Source organism: Cydia strobilella, chromosome Z (genome assembly GCF_947568885.1).
Source record: "Cydia strobilella chromosome Z, ilCydStro3.1, whole genome shotgun sequence".
NCBI lineage: Eukaryota > Metazoa > Arthropoda > Insecta > Lepidoptera > Tortricidae > Cydia > Cydia strobilella.
Window position 1 is genome coordinate 43731277 of NC_086068.1, and position 17654 is coordinate 43748930.

Consider the following 17654-nt stretch of genomic DNA (forward strand, 5'->3'; position numbering starts at 1 on the left):
TTGGTTGATATTTTGAGGTTTCCGAAAGATACTTCTATTTTATATGCCCTGATACTACCCAATTTGTCTGTTGTGCACTATAACTATAACTTACAGTTGCAATGGTCATTGCGGGTCATTGCGGGTAGTAGTACTAAATGGGAACACGCTTTACATATGTGCTTGGACACGCACTGTACAACCACAATGATAATACATATAATTCCATTACTATTATTTATGCATCAGACCTCCATATTAACAAACCGGCCAATAGTAACATGACGACCGAGAATTGAAGCATAGTCCCTGAATTGTCGCAAACTCGCTTTAAGGCCGAGGTGGAGAGATGTTTGGTCGTGAAGATGCTGTGGATGCTCGAGAGGTCCTCGGGTGTGAGCTGATTCTCATTCCTTGAGAACACGACGCTGTAGAACTCCCGATGGGGCATCGTATTACAGAAGTTCAGGACCAAATGGTTATTGGCAACCTTTAGCACCTGAATTACTCCGCCGAAATAACGGTACATCTTTTCTACGGCTAAAAGAAAAATAAAGATGATAATAAGCATATCGCTCCTTGAGAAGCATAGTGTCACTACTAAATTAATTACCATTTGTATAGTGACACTATGTTTCTCAAGGTATCTTAATTTTAAGCATACCTTGCATATTACCACAAATAATACATAGTCGGCCCATAACTCGACGGATTAAATTTACCTAATGCAAAGCTTTTAACAAAAAAAGTAGCCAGTATTTGAAATCATCTTATCTCATCAAAACGTAATTAGAGTTAGTCCAATATGATAATACTATTACTTATTCTGTGACCAAGCTAAGTTGGCACCGGCACACTTGCACATGCAAGTGTTATTTGTGCGTCATAATTTCATAGAAGTTTGATGTTTAAAACGCACATATAAAATATTCCCTGAAATATATAACATACACTAAAGAAAAGTGACCAAGTCCACCGGTGGCTGAGGCGGGAATCGAACCCGCGTCTTCACCTTACGCGGCTACTCATACCGGTCCCAAATTCACTGGTGTATGCTATCTTTATTGAAAGGCTAGGCGCTTATTTTGACCAACTCTAATAAGGGCGAGCAGTGTGTGCTTGCACCTCCTATACGAATCATTTTTATTAATTAACCAGTTTTTAATTCGCTTTCTTTACATTCTAAAAGGGCTCCAAATTGTTGAGTGCGGAAGGGCCCCAGCATAGTTTAAGAACAGTGTACGTTACGCTACGCAAGATGCAAGCATGTTAAAATATAAAATGAACAAGGATCAATATCAACTTGAACAGGTGACTTTTTTATGATATAGAAGGTAAACAAACATACGAATCGCCTGATGGTAAGCGATTACCGTCGCCCATGGACACCCGCAACACCAGAGGGGTTATAAGTGCGTTGCCGGATTTTAAGATGAGAGTACGCTCTTTTCTTTAAGGTTTGAAGTCGTCCGTATAAGTCCGGAAATACTGCAGGCGACTGTCAGACAAACACTTCCGTCCGAATATTACATAAAATTATGAAAAACTGTGACAGCAAATTACGTTATATTTTAGGAATTCACCATCAAATAAGCTTTTAAACCATATGTATGAATAAAAAAGGAAATGGGCACTACGGCGTAAAACATCGTCATTTTGGCTAGGCCCCCTGTACCTATAACTCTTTTCTCATATAAGCCTTTGTGACAGAACTTATAGGCCGACTAGGTACTAAAATCGGGTCATAAAATTAGCGGAAGCCGCTCGACCCCAATTACAAAGAAAAACCGCAAATCGATGTACAGGTTAGCCGTTTGGCACACGCATACTAGAGGCCAAAACAAAATGTTTTTGTACAATATACCACAAATGATACGTGATATCCTCATATCCAACCCCAAGAAAGCAAGTTTGAAAATAATATCATTAACATTTTTTTTTCTTTTTTCAATTTTACAAACTGACGCAGTTCTACTTCAATACCTATTTTACTGGAACTGTAATGCAGATACGGTACATATTAATCATAAAATTATACGTAATATCCATATATCGAACGGGAACCCCCCCCCCCCCCCCCCGACCCGGGAATTGTTTTTCGGAACTGCGGGTCAAACATTTTGTTTTGACCTCTAGTATGCGTGTGCCAAGCGGTTAACCTGCACATCGATTTGCGGTTTTTTTAGATTGATTTACGAAAAAGTTAAACGAAAGTGGATATTTGTTAATTTTGCGCGGCCAAACTAATCAATTAATTTTTATGAAATTCTGTTGGGGGATAGACATTAACCAACTACTGCATTTTTTGATAAGGGGAGGGGGATAGCAGAACTGACATAGACAAAATCTGTTTCAGGAAACCGGGAGTGACCGCCTATTATTTATACATGGTGGCAAAAAAATAAGTGCATTCCCGTTGCCAGGGAGGTTTTGGGATTATTCTGAGCATCTTTTACTATGGGACCAACCCCGAAATCGCGAAATGCACTAATTTATTAGCCACCGTGTATTGTATATCAGGCGGATCAGGCCACACAAACTTTTGGTTTGGAACTTCATATACCAGCTAGGAAGGTACCTACTTATATTACTTACATCGACAGCTTTTTACTTACCTGTGCTGGGTACATTCGATATCCAGAAGCCCATATGTGAAGTGTTAACTTTGACATGGTACTCGCTTCGGAACAGGCCTTCGTGCCACTCGACGACGAAGTACCTCATCCGGTAGTGTTCGGGCTGGTTGAACCCATAACTTGTGCTCAAGTATGAATATGCCAGCGGCGGGTACGTAGGAGGAGTAGGCTACAATATGACAAATTAACACTATTAATACTAGGTACTTATACAATAATCATTCCTATATACATTCACGAAGGCATGTTCTACGAGTTAAAATTTATCAAATGTACAGTCACCCGCAATAATATGTTACACAATGAAGGCCGCAAAAATATCTGACACTACGATCTTATTTGTAGAGCCTTAAAGCCTTTAACATATTTTTGCGGCCTTCGAAGAGTAACATATTATTGCAGGTGACTGTACAGAATGACAATAGATAGAGATATCACAATTATTATTATTTTTTACGTATCTATATCTTTTGCGAATTTTATTTATTATACCTACCTATTTTAGAAACAAGTTACTTTATGCGTACTGATACTTAAACTACGTATATTAATTATAATATAATAATACAATCCCACCAAAAACATTTCATGTAAAGTGTTGCCAAGACTAGGCGCATAAAGCTTTTACACTCAAAAGCTATCAGATCCCGTAGTAGGTACCAAGACTTTTACTCTGTAAGTCCTAACTTTATTAGCTCTAACTGTATAAAGCCAACATCTTGGTCAAACGTACAGTACGGCTTGGCCGTTTCGTTGCAGTCACATAAACACTCACTCGGTGGACTTGTTGTACAAAGTAATTACACAAGTCTTTCAAATTCTGAGTGTCATTAAGGGATTGTCCAATTTGTCCATTTGTCAGCAACGAAACGGCCAAGCCGTACTGTACGTTTGACCAAGATGTTGGCTTTATACAGTTAGAGCTAATAAAGTTAGGACTTACAGAGTAAAAGTCTTGGTACCTACTACGGGATCTGATAGCTTTTGAGTGTAAAAGCTTTATGCGCCTAGTCTTGGCAACACTTTACATGAAATGTTTTTGGTGGGATTTCAGTCATTTTTGTAAGAGTTAATATACCAGCTAGAAATGACTTATTCGTTTATAGAATCTACGATAATACAGGATCATATATAAGCAGGCATAATTCTCAAATATTTTAACATTAGATTTTATCAAAATTTTATAAAAGTTACGTATTGCTAGCGCCATCTATGTAGAGCCTGTATAAATTAAAAGTCAGGAATTTTATTTATTATAAATTGTAAGTTTCTAGAAATTTTAAAGCATTATTATCATAATCGGAATTGTTTTTAATGACCTAAGCATTAGTTAAGGTCCCCGATTCAGCTCACTCAACCGATTTTTGTGAATTTTGTGTGGGTACGTACGTGCTATCGCAGTGCTGTTGGAAAATCGCGGCTTTGTAGTGCGACGATTCGAGTTTGATCCCCAGACATGTATTTTTTTAATTAAAATTTGAATTTAGCGAGTGCGAAGTGCGAGCTCAGCGTAGGTATTCGTTACAGTTGGGCAAAAATATTTTCTAGTCTCCGGCTGTTCTTCTGTGTAAGTCGTACGTATTACTCAACTTATTTTCGGGAAATTTTGTGAGCAGAATTTATTTAAAAAATATTAAAATAGCTCACTTATCACACGCGAGTCAAGAGGTAAAGAAACCGGTATATAAATGAGCTCTCCGAATATGCATACATTGTTACGGATCTTACGGTCGCGTTACTCTGGTGTTTCGAGATCTCTACACGCATGCGAGTTTATAAATCGTTGGGAACTGTTTGATAGTACTGTGACATCCGAAAACAAAAAGTCGTATGTGCCTGCAAACTTCCTATTATGATATGACTACATATATTCACCTTTCGCTGAATACTGCACAAATAAATTGTGCAGCACAATACGGAAAATTTAATTTGATTAACAATATTTTGTTACGTGAGAATACGAGTCACATGAACGTCGTCAGTCGAGTATGTAATGTAGTTTATAAAACAACTGATCATAGTCTGCTCACAAAATACACATAATGTTCCAATATGTCTGTCACATATGGACAGACAGACGGAAGACCGGACGGACAGACGGACTAAACAAAACTGTAAGAATTCCGTGTTTGCCATTTTGGCTACTGAAGGCCGTATGCCCGGAGCGTATGACAGGTACACGCTACCCGCAACGTCTCCAAGTATCTTCATGGCGAACGGTTTGGACGAAGGTCGAGCTCCGCGAAGATATTAAAGTCAGAAGTGACCAAGAGAGACGCGCTTCTGTAGTGTTCAAACACAAAACTTTAGTACCTACAAGTGTATGTATGCATGGTTCTTGCGACTTCCACAAACACCTACTTGCGAAGTGCTCGCCATCGGCCTTCGCATTCAGACACTTTAACTGCTAATCAAGTTCGGTAAAATAATTTTTGTATCAATACAGTTTTTTTTTCTAATAGGCTACACTTATTTAGGCTTTGTTCGCGAGGTTGTACAGCTCACAGAACCTCCCTTGTGCTTAAAGTTCATCATCTTCCTCGCGTTATCCCGGCATTTTTAGCCACGCCACGGCTCATGGGAGCCTGGGGTCCGCTTGGCAACTAATATCAAGGTACAATTTTTTACGAAAGCGACTGCCATTATTAGGATTAGTCCCGTTTCCTCGCGATGTTTTCCTTTCCGGAAAAGCGACTGTTAAAACCTATCTTAACAAGGTACAATAAGTAGGTATTAGTCCATACAAATACCAAAGCAAATACCTAATACTTACCTAACCTAGATAGATTAAGTTTCTCAATTCTATGATATAATAATTAAACTAATTAAGGTGACATCTACCGAAACTCTTGTGTACTTGCAGAAGTACTCTATGAGCTTAGTTTAGCTATGTCTTTATATGTAATAGTTCATAACCAATCCGTAGTGTCATAGTGTGGCACTGCACTTAGCTATAATAAGCTTCTACATGTATGTAGATACGATCACTTTTTTCAACCAGCCTTCTGTTAACATTAAGCCGGGCCGGGGTTTGAACCCGCGACCTCCGGATTGAAAGCCGCACGCTCTTACCGCTAGGCCACCAGCGCTTGTGTTTGAAGTAAGGTTTTGAAAAGTTTACGACAAGAAACAGTGGCAATATAGAGGGCGCTATTTGGCTGGTTTACGTGTACCTGGTTCAAATCGGTACTTCGAAAACTTTTTGTTTTTTTTTACTGTTGTTTTTGTATTAGCATTCCGATCAGTGCTACCACACAAAATTTCACGATTCTAGGACTTCAGGAACCAATGTTTTCAGGATTAGAGGTATTTTTAGGTACCCCCATTTTAAGGGGTTGCAGGGCGAAAGTTACAGATTTCTGGTCACCATATGTGTCTGCATACAGACCCATCCCTACATGCCAAATTTTAGCCTTCTAAGACTTCAGGAAGTAGTCTGTATTTTCTATGACGCGAATTTCATGTGTTTCGGACAGTGAAAATTAAGGTACTATAAAATTTTAAGTATAATAGGTAGCTTAATAAAACTTGGTGTTTTTGATAAGTCTACTGAGTACATGGTATACAAAAAATTACAGCTCTCTAGCATTGTCCAAGACGAAGCTACGAGAGTTCGAAAATACAGCGAAACGTGCCGAGAAAAGATTGCCCTTTGTCTCGTCTTGGCGGGGGCACGGCCGTGCCCCCAGAAATAAATAGGTACCTACTAATTAATTACTTAAAATATATTTTAAAAAAATAGGATTCTTGAAAACGAAATTTATTCATAGGCTCTTTATTTCGGCCAAATACGATCAAGAAAAATTATATTGAAAACATCACTTTATATGGAAATTTACATGTACCTAAGCGACTCGTCTTCAATCCAATGTAAACACATTCGCTGCGCAAGCGTAAGCATTTAGCTAGAGAAGAGATATGGTAAGAATATACTGTTAAAGCTGTTTATAAATTTTGTTTTTAGAATGAGTAATGACTAATGTATTTAATTTGTGCGATGGTCGTATAATGAACGCACCGGCCCGCGCCCACGGGCCGAGGATGACACCATAATCAGGTCCGGGCTGTGAACTGCATCTCTTGACCCCGGTAATTAGGGTAGATCAGGTCCGGGCGCACATGTCCTGTTCAACTCTTCTTACACGGCACACTTTTAACCCTGTGAACCTTAATTCTGATTCTGAACCTATATTGAGTAACTAATGTTATTATTATTATAATGTACCAAATTATAATATAATGAAAACAATTCAAAAACTATAACTGCTTCTAGGTCTCTGGAGGTTCATTCATGCCTTTTTCGTATAATTTTATTTCATTTCATTTATTTCCTGTTCGTAAGAGTAAGCAATGATTCCTCCATACCAATTAGTAATACTTACACATCAATAGGCTACATGACAAATTTTCAATTTGGTATCAATCGATCAGGTTTACTTTTAGGATCAAATGTCTATATGGGACCCATTGCATTAAAGCAATACAAAAGTCAGAAATGATAGTTAAGAGGCCGGTGTCGATTTTAGTCGCAAAAATGTAAAATTGATAGATTTAGTCGGTGAAATTGTACACCTTTTGTTACCTAATTGAAATAACAAGTACTGGTTTCTATTAGCACGTCTTCTTATCTTACCTTTTATCAGATAAAATTTTTGAAAACAGACTCACTAAATTAGTAATGTTGGCTTTTCTGATGGACGTTTAGGTAAACGCGCGTAAAGCACTGATTTTGTCGCTCTTATTTGTAAATTTCGTATAGTTTGGACGGCTAAACATGGTAATTTTGTATTATACATATCCTGTACTTGACGTTTGACTACATTTTTATTATTATGACTTTGAAGTAGTGTAAATGAAAGTTAGACGAAATCAATTTTCTCCAGAAATTACTTCAAAACAAGTGACAATTTCTCAGAAAATCGACTTAATTTTAACAAAATTTTGATACTTAAACAATCTACTACATCACTGAAACTATTCTTATACATCAATTTGTATAATTTACCACCATAAATTTTTGATGAATTTTTAAAAACTACCCCTTCTTTTTATATACTACCGGTGACGCACGCTCGCGACCTGATTATTAAAAGGCAAGATGAGAAGACGTGCTAATAGAAACCAATACTTGTTATTTAGATATTACGTAACAAAACGTGTATAATTTCAACGACTAAATCTATCAATTTAAAATTTTTGCTCCAAAATCGACTACGGCCCCTTAAAGTCCGACAGTCTTAATTCACTCGCAGAACGCTCCTAACAAAACGATAAGTGAACGTGACGTCAAGGTCACTGAGGGCCCATTTTGAATGTATGGACAATACAAGAAAATTGCGTTTTTGTCGGTGAAATATTGTGTTTATGTATATAGTTGTAATACAATATTTTTTTGGGTAAAATGTAAGGAATCGAATGGTACCCTTACTTTTTTCCTTTTAAAAAGTTACATATACTTAAATTTTGAAACTTTCAAGCCCTGTATTTTTGTATTATTTCCATATATTATTTTAATATCTACATTATTGTAATAAATTGCTCAGTTGCTATATATGTTACTAGATTTTGTTATAAAATTCAACATGTGTCATCATCCCTATTGATTAGACATGAATTTGTTTTACAATGGGGCAAAGTTGTTGTTTAACCGCTCATGCTAATATTCATACCCGAGCAAGCGAAAGATTCCAAAATTGCTCGCTACGCTACGCTCGTGGTTCGACAAGTTGAATCATAAGCGTTGCGAAGGTTTCAAGGCACGAGGGTTAAACAAATTTTGCCACCGAATGAAACACAAAATGTTTCACCACACCAATACCTACGAGGAAAATGCTGACTGTAAAATATCAAACAAAATCAAACCAATCAATTGTACCAGCCAACATAAGGAAATAACTCAATATTTGCATTCGATTAGTTTGCCACACATGTGGATAGTCCCCGTTTCCCTTTGTGGATATTGACATTATGCAAAATATTTTTACATAATTTGATGTAAGTATATTAACCGTAGCTATGTCCCTACGTTTGACTTTTTTGGATTTTTTGATTATTGTAAATATTAGGAGCGACAAAAAGGGTTTCATACAAAATTTTATATGCTCCTAACTCTTATAATAATTAAAAATTCGTAAAAAATCAAACGTAGGGAGGGGCATAGCTGTGGTGTCAAAATATTTTCAATAATGTTAATATCCAGAAAGGAAAATGAGGACTACGTTTGCATGAAAAGGCGATTTCGCGCGGGTCCTCCACTTTCGTCTCAATCTACTCATTTAAACACGGATTACGAGGGTTAAGTAAAACTCATATTTCATAATATGTTTAAGTTTAAATTGTTGCCATAAATTTATGTCCACAACTAAATGTATACCTAAACCCAAACGTTGGGGTAGTTATTAAATTGTCTGTTGTTATCTACAATTCATATTCGTAGATGATTTAATTTAACGTAGGTAGGTAATTTAACCCATTTGATAAAGGTACCACGGATTTTTTGGAATACAACTTCTCCTTATTTCAAATAAGGACTGGCTGGGTGGGACATAGTTTATTTTGGTCGAGCAACCCTACAATTCGCATTTAGGTACAAGTAGGTATCTTGAATCTTCCGCGCTCTATACCCCTAATACCAACCTAATACCATAATATAATAGGAATCTATACTTCGCCCGCCTGTCCGCTCTCTTCCGACTTGGAAGAAGTTCCTAGACTCGCGAACCACGTGAGTGACACAAGCCTAGGTCATCATGCTGTTCACAGGTTCACGATGACTAGCCTTGTGTCAGTCACGTGGTTCGCGAGTCTCGGAAGAGAGTACCAGGCGGAGTATATTATTATACCATGCCTAATACTTATGTTTAAACGCCGTCGGGATAAGGCGAGGACCAAGAAGAAGAAGTGATAAAAAACTACCACAATCATTACCTTGTTTAACTCAACTAAGCTGCAATTAAAATACATACATCAATTTTACGACACTATTAAATATCATTAACCAGAAAGTTATATTAATTAACGTTGAATACCAAAAAATATATCTAAGTTAACGAGTTTCACTGATTTTAATTGGGGCCGTTGACGAAAATTAGGTAATGAATTATCAATATATTACCTACTTACATATGAATAGGTACTAAATAATAACGGAAGGGTTTATGATTGATATGAAACTACAGAAAATACATTAATCGCTAACTTAAGGCGGTTCCCTGAGCCAGAAGGCGAAAAATCTCCTTATATGATCATGTTTTTCTATGAGGCGTTGATATTCGTAATAATCTTATCGTATATAATGTTTAACAACTTCGCTCGATACAATTAATTCCCAAAGTAACCTCTAACTCCGGCTTTTAATCCTACTTTACTCGGTTATTTATTATGTGATACTATAAACAAAAAAAGAAGAAAAAACTATCTTTACATAAATAGTAATTCCATAGATTTAGAATTTCGATATTGTAAGGTAACGTTTTTAAAATAAATAAAAACCGACAAAATTCAATCAAAATTGACACTTGGCGCGTATGTTCTTTCCCGTTCTTTCTTGCGAAATGTGACAAAGACAGCGGCAAACCGATGGAACGGCCTTAACAACAGACTTATGCCGACATTGCCATGCTGCCCCTGAGACGATCCACAACTCCGAGCGACTATAAGTAAATGTAACGGTGCGTCTAACGGAACACTACCAACTTTTCTATTATTTCTGGCACATACAAATTCTAAATTATCTATTTAAATTCAAATCTGTCTTAAAGCTCCCCAGACTATGTGCGTGAATCGCGGCGCGACTTCGCGGAGAGAACGTGTGGCGACGTTGACGTATGACTCCACACTCGCAAACTTCACGGCGATTTCGCAGTTTGGTTCGCGCCAAGATGGCGGAAAAGCATCAGCTGATCGAGTTTAACTGCTAGTTATCTATGGCATCATACGTGATTTAGCAATTTTTCCATTTTGTTTTGTTGTAAAACCGTAAAACATAGCCGCTTTATATAATATAATTATTATTTATCATGAATCTAGTATAACTGGATCGGTCATGAGTGGTGGGGGAAAATGACCGAACGGGATAGTCTTATGTATCTTTCAGTAGGAGTAGCAGAGAAAGCGCTATTATTGTTTGTCCTTGTCATAGTTTCACTTTTCCACCGCTGCCACAACCGAGGTTGTGGCAAACAAATAAGTACGTGACATGTCATGTTTGTTCGTTGCTTGTTTAATTATCGTTGTTTTGTATGAAATTGTGCTTTCTCTTATGAAATATAGTGATGGTTAGCGTTTTGAATGCTTGAACTTTGATAAAATACTGGTGAATTGTTCTGTAATCGGCTGTAATAGCCGCTCTGAGCAAAAATATGAGATCATAACCTTTCACACGTAAGTACGGTATTTTACACCTTCCTCTTAACGCAATATGTGAGAATAACATCGTAAAATTACGTTACACTCAAAGCAATGTAGAATCAAACGATTTCAATAAAAATATCACAATTATTTACGCAAATTAACAAAACATTATTTGTAAAATTATCCGCCCAAATTACGTAGGTAGGTAGGAGTCTGAGGTCAGCCATTTTTAACTTCTTCTTAATTTAGCTGCATAACAATCATGTTAGGGATACCAGATGAAAATATCATAATTTTATGGGTAATTTTGACCTCGAAGTTTTTTCGTACTTCTAATTCCAAAAAATAAATAAACAAATGTTGTGAAGATTAAATGTGGTGTACATTAATTGGTGTGATTGCGATTTGTGATTTCTTTAAATTAAAACCCATAATACATTTTATTTACTAAACATGTTTAGTTTTGTACCACCTGCGCGAATTATAGGAGGTATTTCATTGTTCATACGCCTAAAAAGAACGGCCCATTGACATTTTATTTAACAATTTTTTAATACCGTCAAACAAGCTAACTTTGCCTCCAGGGTAATCGCCCCAACGTGATATCAAATATTGGGGTAATTTTTACCAATATGGTATCCCCACGTTTATGACGTCATCTATGTCTATCCCTTACGGGCGCACGCGTATAGCTGGTCTATGTAATGCTAGGTCTATGTTATTTATCTTGCCACATATGAGTCAAAATAGTGTGTAATGTGGAGTCTTGCCAGTTCGCGCTTCGTGCCTCCTTTGACGTGGGCTAATAAACCGACAAAAAACGGGGAACTAGGCGCAAAGGCGTGAACAATGTGCGAAATCGACGCCACACTTACTTAGCGCCGTGATTCGCGCATGAGTGTGGAGGGCCCTTTAGAATTTGGCAGTTCGATCCAAAACTCCTATCGATCAACACCTCCTGCACATTTCCTGCTAAGCTGAAGCTTATTTATTTACGTTGTGTTTATAATTTAAATACCATCTAAAGTTTAGTGCGGTTTTGTGTGTGAACATCTACTGCTACCTACATCCTAAACCACATAATTGTAAGTTTTAATTATATTTAAGTAACCACGAGTGTTTTTTAACTGTAAAACTATTACAGAGCTAGCTCTCGCCTGTATTGTTACAGGTGCCTTTTATTTTTATCAATAAATACCCTCCGTCGTCCTGCGGTGTCAGCATGGTTGCATTTTTTATTACCTGCCACTATGCCTGTTACTTTCGCACTTACATACTTGTTAGAACCTGACAGGCATGATGACAGGCGACAAAAATGCTACCGTGCTAAGCCCGCTGGATCTTGCCTTTTAATTTATACACCCTGATGAGGGAGGCCTACCACCTATCTACCCCCTCACAATAAACACCGCCAAGTAGCAGGACATCAATACCACGCATTTAAATATACCTAATCTAATTGAAAACAGGATCCTACAAATATACACCGCAGGTTATTTTAGAGTCAACTGAATATAAACTTTACTGCAAGACAAATGTTACTGACCAAACCGTACACTGTACCTGGTTACACTACACTATACCTGACATCACGCTCCACGACAAATTCGCTAAAATCTCATAAACATAGCTACACCCAATACCCATAACATAATCTTACATCAGCACACCGAAAACTTAAGTAAGTACACAGATCTGTCCATAGAAATCAAAAACCAATGACGAGTGAGTACCGTGAAGACTAAATAGGTACCAATTTAAAGTTCGTCGACGGGTGTTATCCCCCGCACTGCACACCAGACACCAGCCTCACCAGCCTCAGAACACTTTGACATTCAACCACTCACATACATACTTCTGCAAAAAGCTGCGCCATTATGAATACATGCGGCATAGTGTGTACATTTCTTACAGTAGAACAGGGGCCCGTTTCTCAAAAGCTTGTAACGTAATACAAGTGGAAGTCCCTTTCTAACAAAAGCTGTCAAAAAGTGACATCCGCTTGCATTACAAGATACAAGCTTTTGAGAAACGGGGCCCAGAAGGTAGGTACATATGTATAAAACACAGTATCTTCTATACTCTTTTGGCCAAAAGCCCTCGAGTTAAGAAGTATAGTAACTTTCGAAATAAGAGAAAATAAAAAGTAAAAACATACACATTAATAACAATACAATTATTTTGTAGACATTACAAATAGTATTTTATTTATATCTAGTAAGTGATCCACAGTTCATCAACTAGAAAGCGTTTTAAGTACCTTTGCAGCTTATATTTATAAATATGTATTTTCGATTATTTGTATTGAGAAATTATTTAATTATTCTCAAATAGATACATATTATATTTGAATAAGAAAAACTTCAAATGGATTGTTATAACAGAATAATGGAAATGCCGCCAGCATCCTTGGTACATTCAAGTGTAAAAACATGGGTGCACTCATCACATCATACTCAAAAATATGTCGCATAGCTCGTATGTCAGCGAATTAAGAACTATGGGGCATATTTTTGAGTAAGTTGTATGCACCCATATTTTTACACTTGTCTATACAATGCCTCAAGGGCCTATTTTAGATTTAAGCTAGTTATTAATTTAGTTTAGTATTTGTATTGTAGTAGCCTAGTGGCTCTGTATATTTGTATCTGCCACTGTGGAATGCTTTTCCAACTACATCTCTACGGTTTGCGTTTCTCTCTAATTGACCTATAGAGACATATCTCTTTTTGTTAAGCTGCTAGAGGCTGATGAACTTTTGATGCTGAATGCACACATATAGGTGTAGTATGTTACATACAAAGACTGTCCATGCAAACAAGATAGAATATAAAGCGTAGATAGTGAGTATCGTCAGAGATTCTTATTTACTGACCTGAACATGTTCCTCCTTTATATCAATGTAGAAACACTCCTTAGTGTAGTCTATTTTGTATTCGCCTTTATTGTGAGGTATTTTTTCGACTCCATACCAAACTCCGGAAATAAGATCCAAACTTATATTTCCGTAATAAGGAGACAAATCATTGCAGAAATTATTATTTGGAAAGTAAGGATCATAATTTAAATTATAATTGTAACCCAAAACGTATGTTAGACATACGGAAAATACAATTATTATTTTTTTATTTTCCATTTGGATTATTAAGTGACTGGATAATATCGGATAATATGTAGTTGATCTACCAGGCGACCAAACTCTGCGGACGGTAGCTGACAGATTAACTCGGGAAAATAGTGACGGGCGAGCCGGCTCAGCCGTAGGCGGGCAAATATACTAATTGACAAGGAGAGGCAAGGTAAATTAGGAACAGTGGGAACTGTGAACACGTCTCTAACATATCAACATATCAAAAGTACCTACGCACTAACATCTACTTTATTTTGTACATTCTATTGCTGCGAATGACATTCGCGGCAAGTAACGCCTGTTAATCGCCTCATTCCAATGATATTTTTGAGGGACGGAGAAATTATGTAGTATAAAATATAGTAGGTAAAGTATGAATTTTCTCAAATGATTTTAACGCCTAAGACCCTAATCTGTTAAACAAAAGCCATTGTTCCGTTTTTGCAAGCGGTCAGCTTCCGTTTTAAGCGCGTGTCAAAGCAACAATGTCGTTTAAAAAACTATTATATCGTATTGGTTTTAAAGTTCAAATCTATGTAGGTAATAATATGAGCCCTCGCCGTCTTTGAGGTGGTCGGTCGTTCTACATTACCAAAACATGTTAGATGTACATAGACTTGAAACTTGAACCCTAAAACTACTACAATACAGTTGGTTTTTAACCGACTTCAAGATTTCAAAAGGAGGAGGTTCTCAATTCGGTTGTATTTTCATCAACAAATCCAGCATTTCCATTTAAAAAATGTGACATTTGATGAAGTGGAGCTGCTGATGATGATCAGAAATATCAGAATGGAACTCTTTAATGACGCATAGTTCACGTTTGGCGATTTGTCTTCTTTTTTATGTTTGTTAAGGACGTGTTTTATTTATAGGGCCTTTATTTTAAGTTTATTTATACCTAGTTTGTATTATTATTTTTACTGTCTTAAGCAATTTAAGTTTTCAAGACACATTTTTGTCAAGCTCCAGTTCTGATGATGGGATCTATAAGGAATCGAGGGAACTCCTCAAATGTGAAAGGTATACATATAGTGATTTTTGTATTTTCATCAACAAATCCAGCATTTACATAAAAAAGTAACATTTGATTAAGTGGAACTGCTGATGATGATCAGAACGGAACTCTTCAACGACACATAGTTCACGTTTGGCGATTTATTCGATTTAAACTTGGACCTGTACTTTTTTTTGAACTGCGATCCTCACAGAACCGAAATGCTATCAGAACATTGGTTTAGGTTAGGTTAGAACTGTGACCCTTACAGAAACGAAATGCTACTAGAAAAGTGGGTGGTAATACCTCCTTTTAGTTAGGCAAAAGATGCTGTATTTTTCATTTCATTGTCTGGAGTGCACCATCAACAATAAGAGTAACCTTTCAACGGCATCCCCCATTGAAGTCGCTTTTTTTTCTTAAAAATTATTAAAGGACACTGTTGCTTTGACGCATGGCTTATACGGGAGCTAAACGCTCGCACAAAAGAAACAGTGACCTTTGTTTAACAGGTCTTAGGCGTAAAAAATATTTGAGTAAATTCATACTATACCTACTTATACATATAAACCTATAGATATGAATATATTATTGAAGTCAATCAACGGTGACGGTTACACCCTTGCCCAACTCGTATCGAATTTTCCGGACGCGCGCTTTTCTCCTCCATCACACGCACTAGGACCGCAGCGGAGAGAAAAGTAAAACGGTGAAAAATCAATATGAGTGCTGTATGACGTCACTCGGGGTAAGCATCGATCAGACATGAATGCGACTTTAATTTATTGACCCAATGCATAGAGGTAGTAACAAATAGCGGATTAATCCTGGCTGTGTCAAATTGGTACCTAATTTTAAACCTAAATACATCAATACCTAATTATAATATTGTTCGAAACTTGCGTTATATCATCAGCTATTAGTTTAAAAAAACGAAAATAACGTGTAAATGTCGTTGTTGTATGTCAGATAAGTTAATCTTCTCGAGATCAGATTATTTTCGCTCAGTGAGGAAATGAACACTTACTGTGCTAGGTAGATAGTAGCAGGAAACTGTCGCGTCATTGTCGGGCTCTCGCAGTGTACCTACCTACCTAATCGACTACCGGCAAACTAATATAGAGTGAGAAGCCAAACAGCTGATATTACCGGCTGACTATCAAGTAAGTACCTATATTACATAATAAGTTTTTGCCAAAAATATAATTTTTGATACAAGGTTTTATCTCTGACTGTACTTTTTTACCACAGGCAACTAATACTCGAGACATTTCTAAAAACCACATACATTATTAGGTTGCGTTGTTGCCACCTCCTGTCTCCATCATCAGATCAGCTCGATGGTACCATAATATTGCATTGTCACCCGACTTACATAATGTATGCAAATTTTCAGCTCAATCAGAAATCGGGAAGTGGGTATTTAGTATCCAAGATTTGACCGACACTAACTAACAAACCAGCTAACATACATACTTACTAACAGGGCAAGTTAAATAAAACCTTGTAATGTGTATAAATAGCTGGTATTTGAAAACACTGATTTTTTTTAGAAGGTTGATGTCGTTTAATGCCAACATTCATGATACGGCGATGAGCAGACAATGCTAAATTTAAATAAGAAGTGAAAAATTGGCGAAATTGTGTTATTGCAATGTGAATGCACACATGAGTCGGTTTCCACACACTTTCAGTAGGCTTGCAGAAACTAAAACTAAGTTATTCTATTGTATTACTTAATAGTGCAATGGAACACAATGTTCAATACACTAAAATTGAAGGAGCATTTTTGTATACCGTAAAATGGTCCTACTTTGCTCCTTGGTGGGTAACTATGCTCCAATTAAAAAAACCGGCCAAGTGCGAGTCGGGCTCATGTATTTTTAAGGTTCCGTACCTCAAAGGGAAAAAAAACGGAACCCTTATAGGATCACTCGTGCGTCTGTCTGTCCGTCTGTCACAGCCCATTTTCTCCAAAACTACTGGACCAATTAAGTTGAAATTTGTAACACAATATATGTAATAAACTGTAATAGATGTCATATAATAAAGAAAAAGTGACGAAGCCCTCCAGTGGTGAAGGCCGGATTCAAACCGGCGTCTTTTAGCTATCGCGGCTAACGCCATGAACCCCTAGGCTACCCCGCCACGGCGGTACCCGTCCGAATTTCTCGACTATATGTCATCTTAATAAGACTAGGCGTCTTTGACCAACTCTAAGGGCAAGCAGTAACGCTTGCACCTCCTATACGAATTCCTTACGGAATTACGATATACGGAATTACGGAATAGCTAAAGACGCCGGTTTGAATCCGGCCTTCACCACTGGAGGGCTTCGTCACTTTTTCTTTATTATATGACATCTATTACAGTTTATAATTTATACATAGTAGTGTGACTACTTAAAAACACAAATCAAAATATTTAATAATAGTTATTTGTTATACAGGGTGCAAAGTTGTATTTTACCCGCGAGTGTAGAATTGAAACACGAGTAAGCGAAAGGATTCTATAGGTGAACCACCACGAGCGAAGCGAGTGGTTCTAAAATAGAATCCTG

General features: G+C 37.1%; 2 protein-coding genes across 2 annotated transcripts in view; both read right to left on the minus strand.

The window, feature by feature from the left end:
- Positions 1-17654, minus strand: part of LOC134754951 (uncharacterized) — a 533971-nt gene that overhangs the window by 358805 nt on the left and 157512 nt on the right. The gene's annotated exons all lie outside the window — the stretch shown is intronic.
- Positions 142-14195, minus strand: LOC134754922 (uncharacterized). The gene is made up of 3 exons (XM_063691400.1): positions 13843-14195; positions 2595-2784; positions 142-519 (listed from the first exon to the last, which is right to left on the minus strand). Exons 1-3 carry the CDS (start codon positions 14101-14103, stop codon positions 218-220), a joined length of 753 nt encoding a protein of 250 aa, XP_063547470.1. The 5' UTR covers positions 14104-14195; the 3' UTR covers positions 142-217.

Coding starts and splice junctions, on each gene's coding strand:
- LOC134754922 (XM_063691400.1), bottom strand. CDS start 14,103: ATGGAAAATAAAAAAATAATAATTGTATTTTCCGTATGTCTAACATAC. Junction 2,785..13,842: donor TAAAGGAGGAACATGTTCAG/GTCAGTAAATAA, acceptor GTCATATTGTAG/CCTACTCCTCCTACGTACCC. Junction 520..2,594: donor ATCGAATGTACCCAGCACAG/GTAAGTAAAAAG, acceptor TTTTTCTTTTAG/CCGTAGAAAAGATGTACCGT.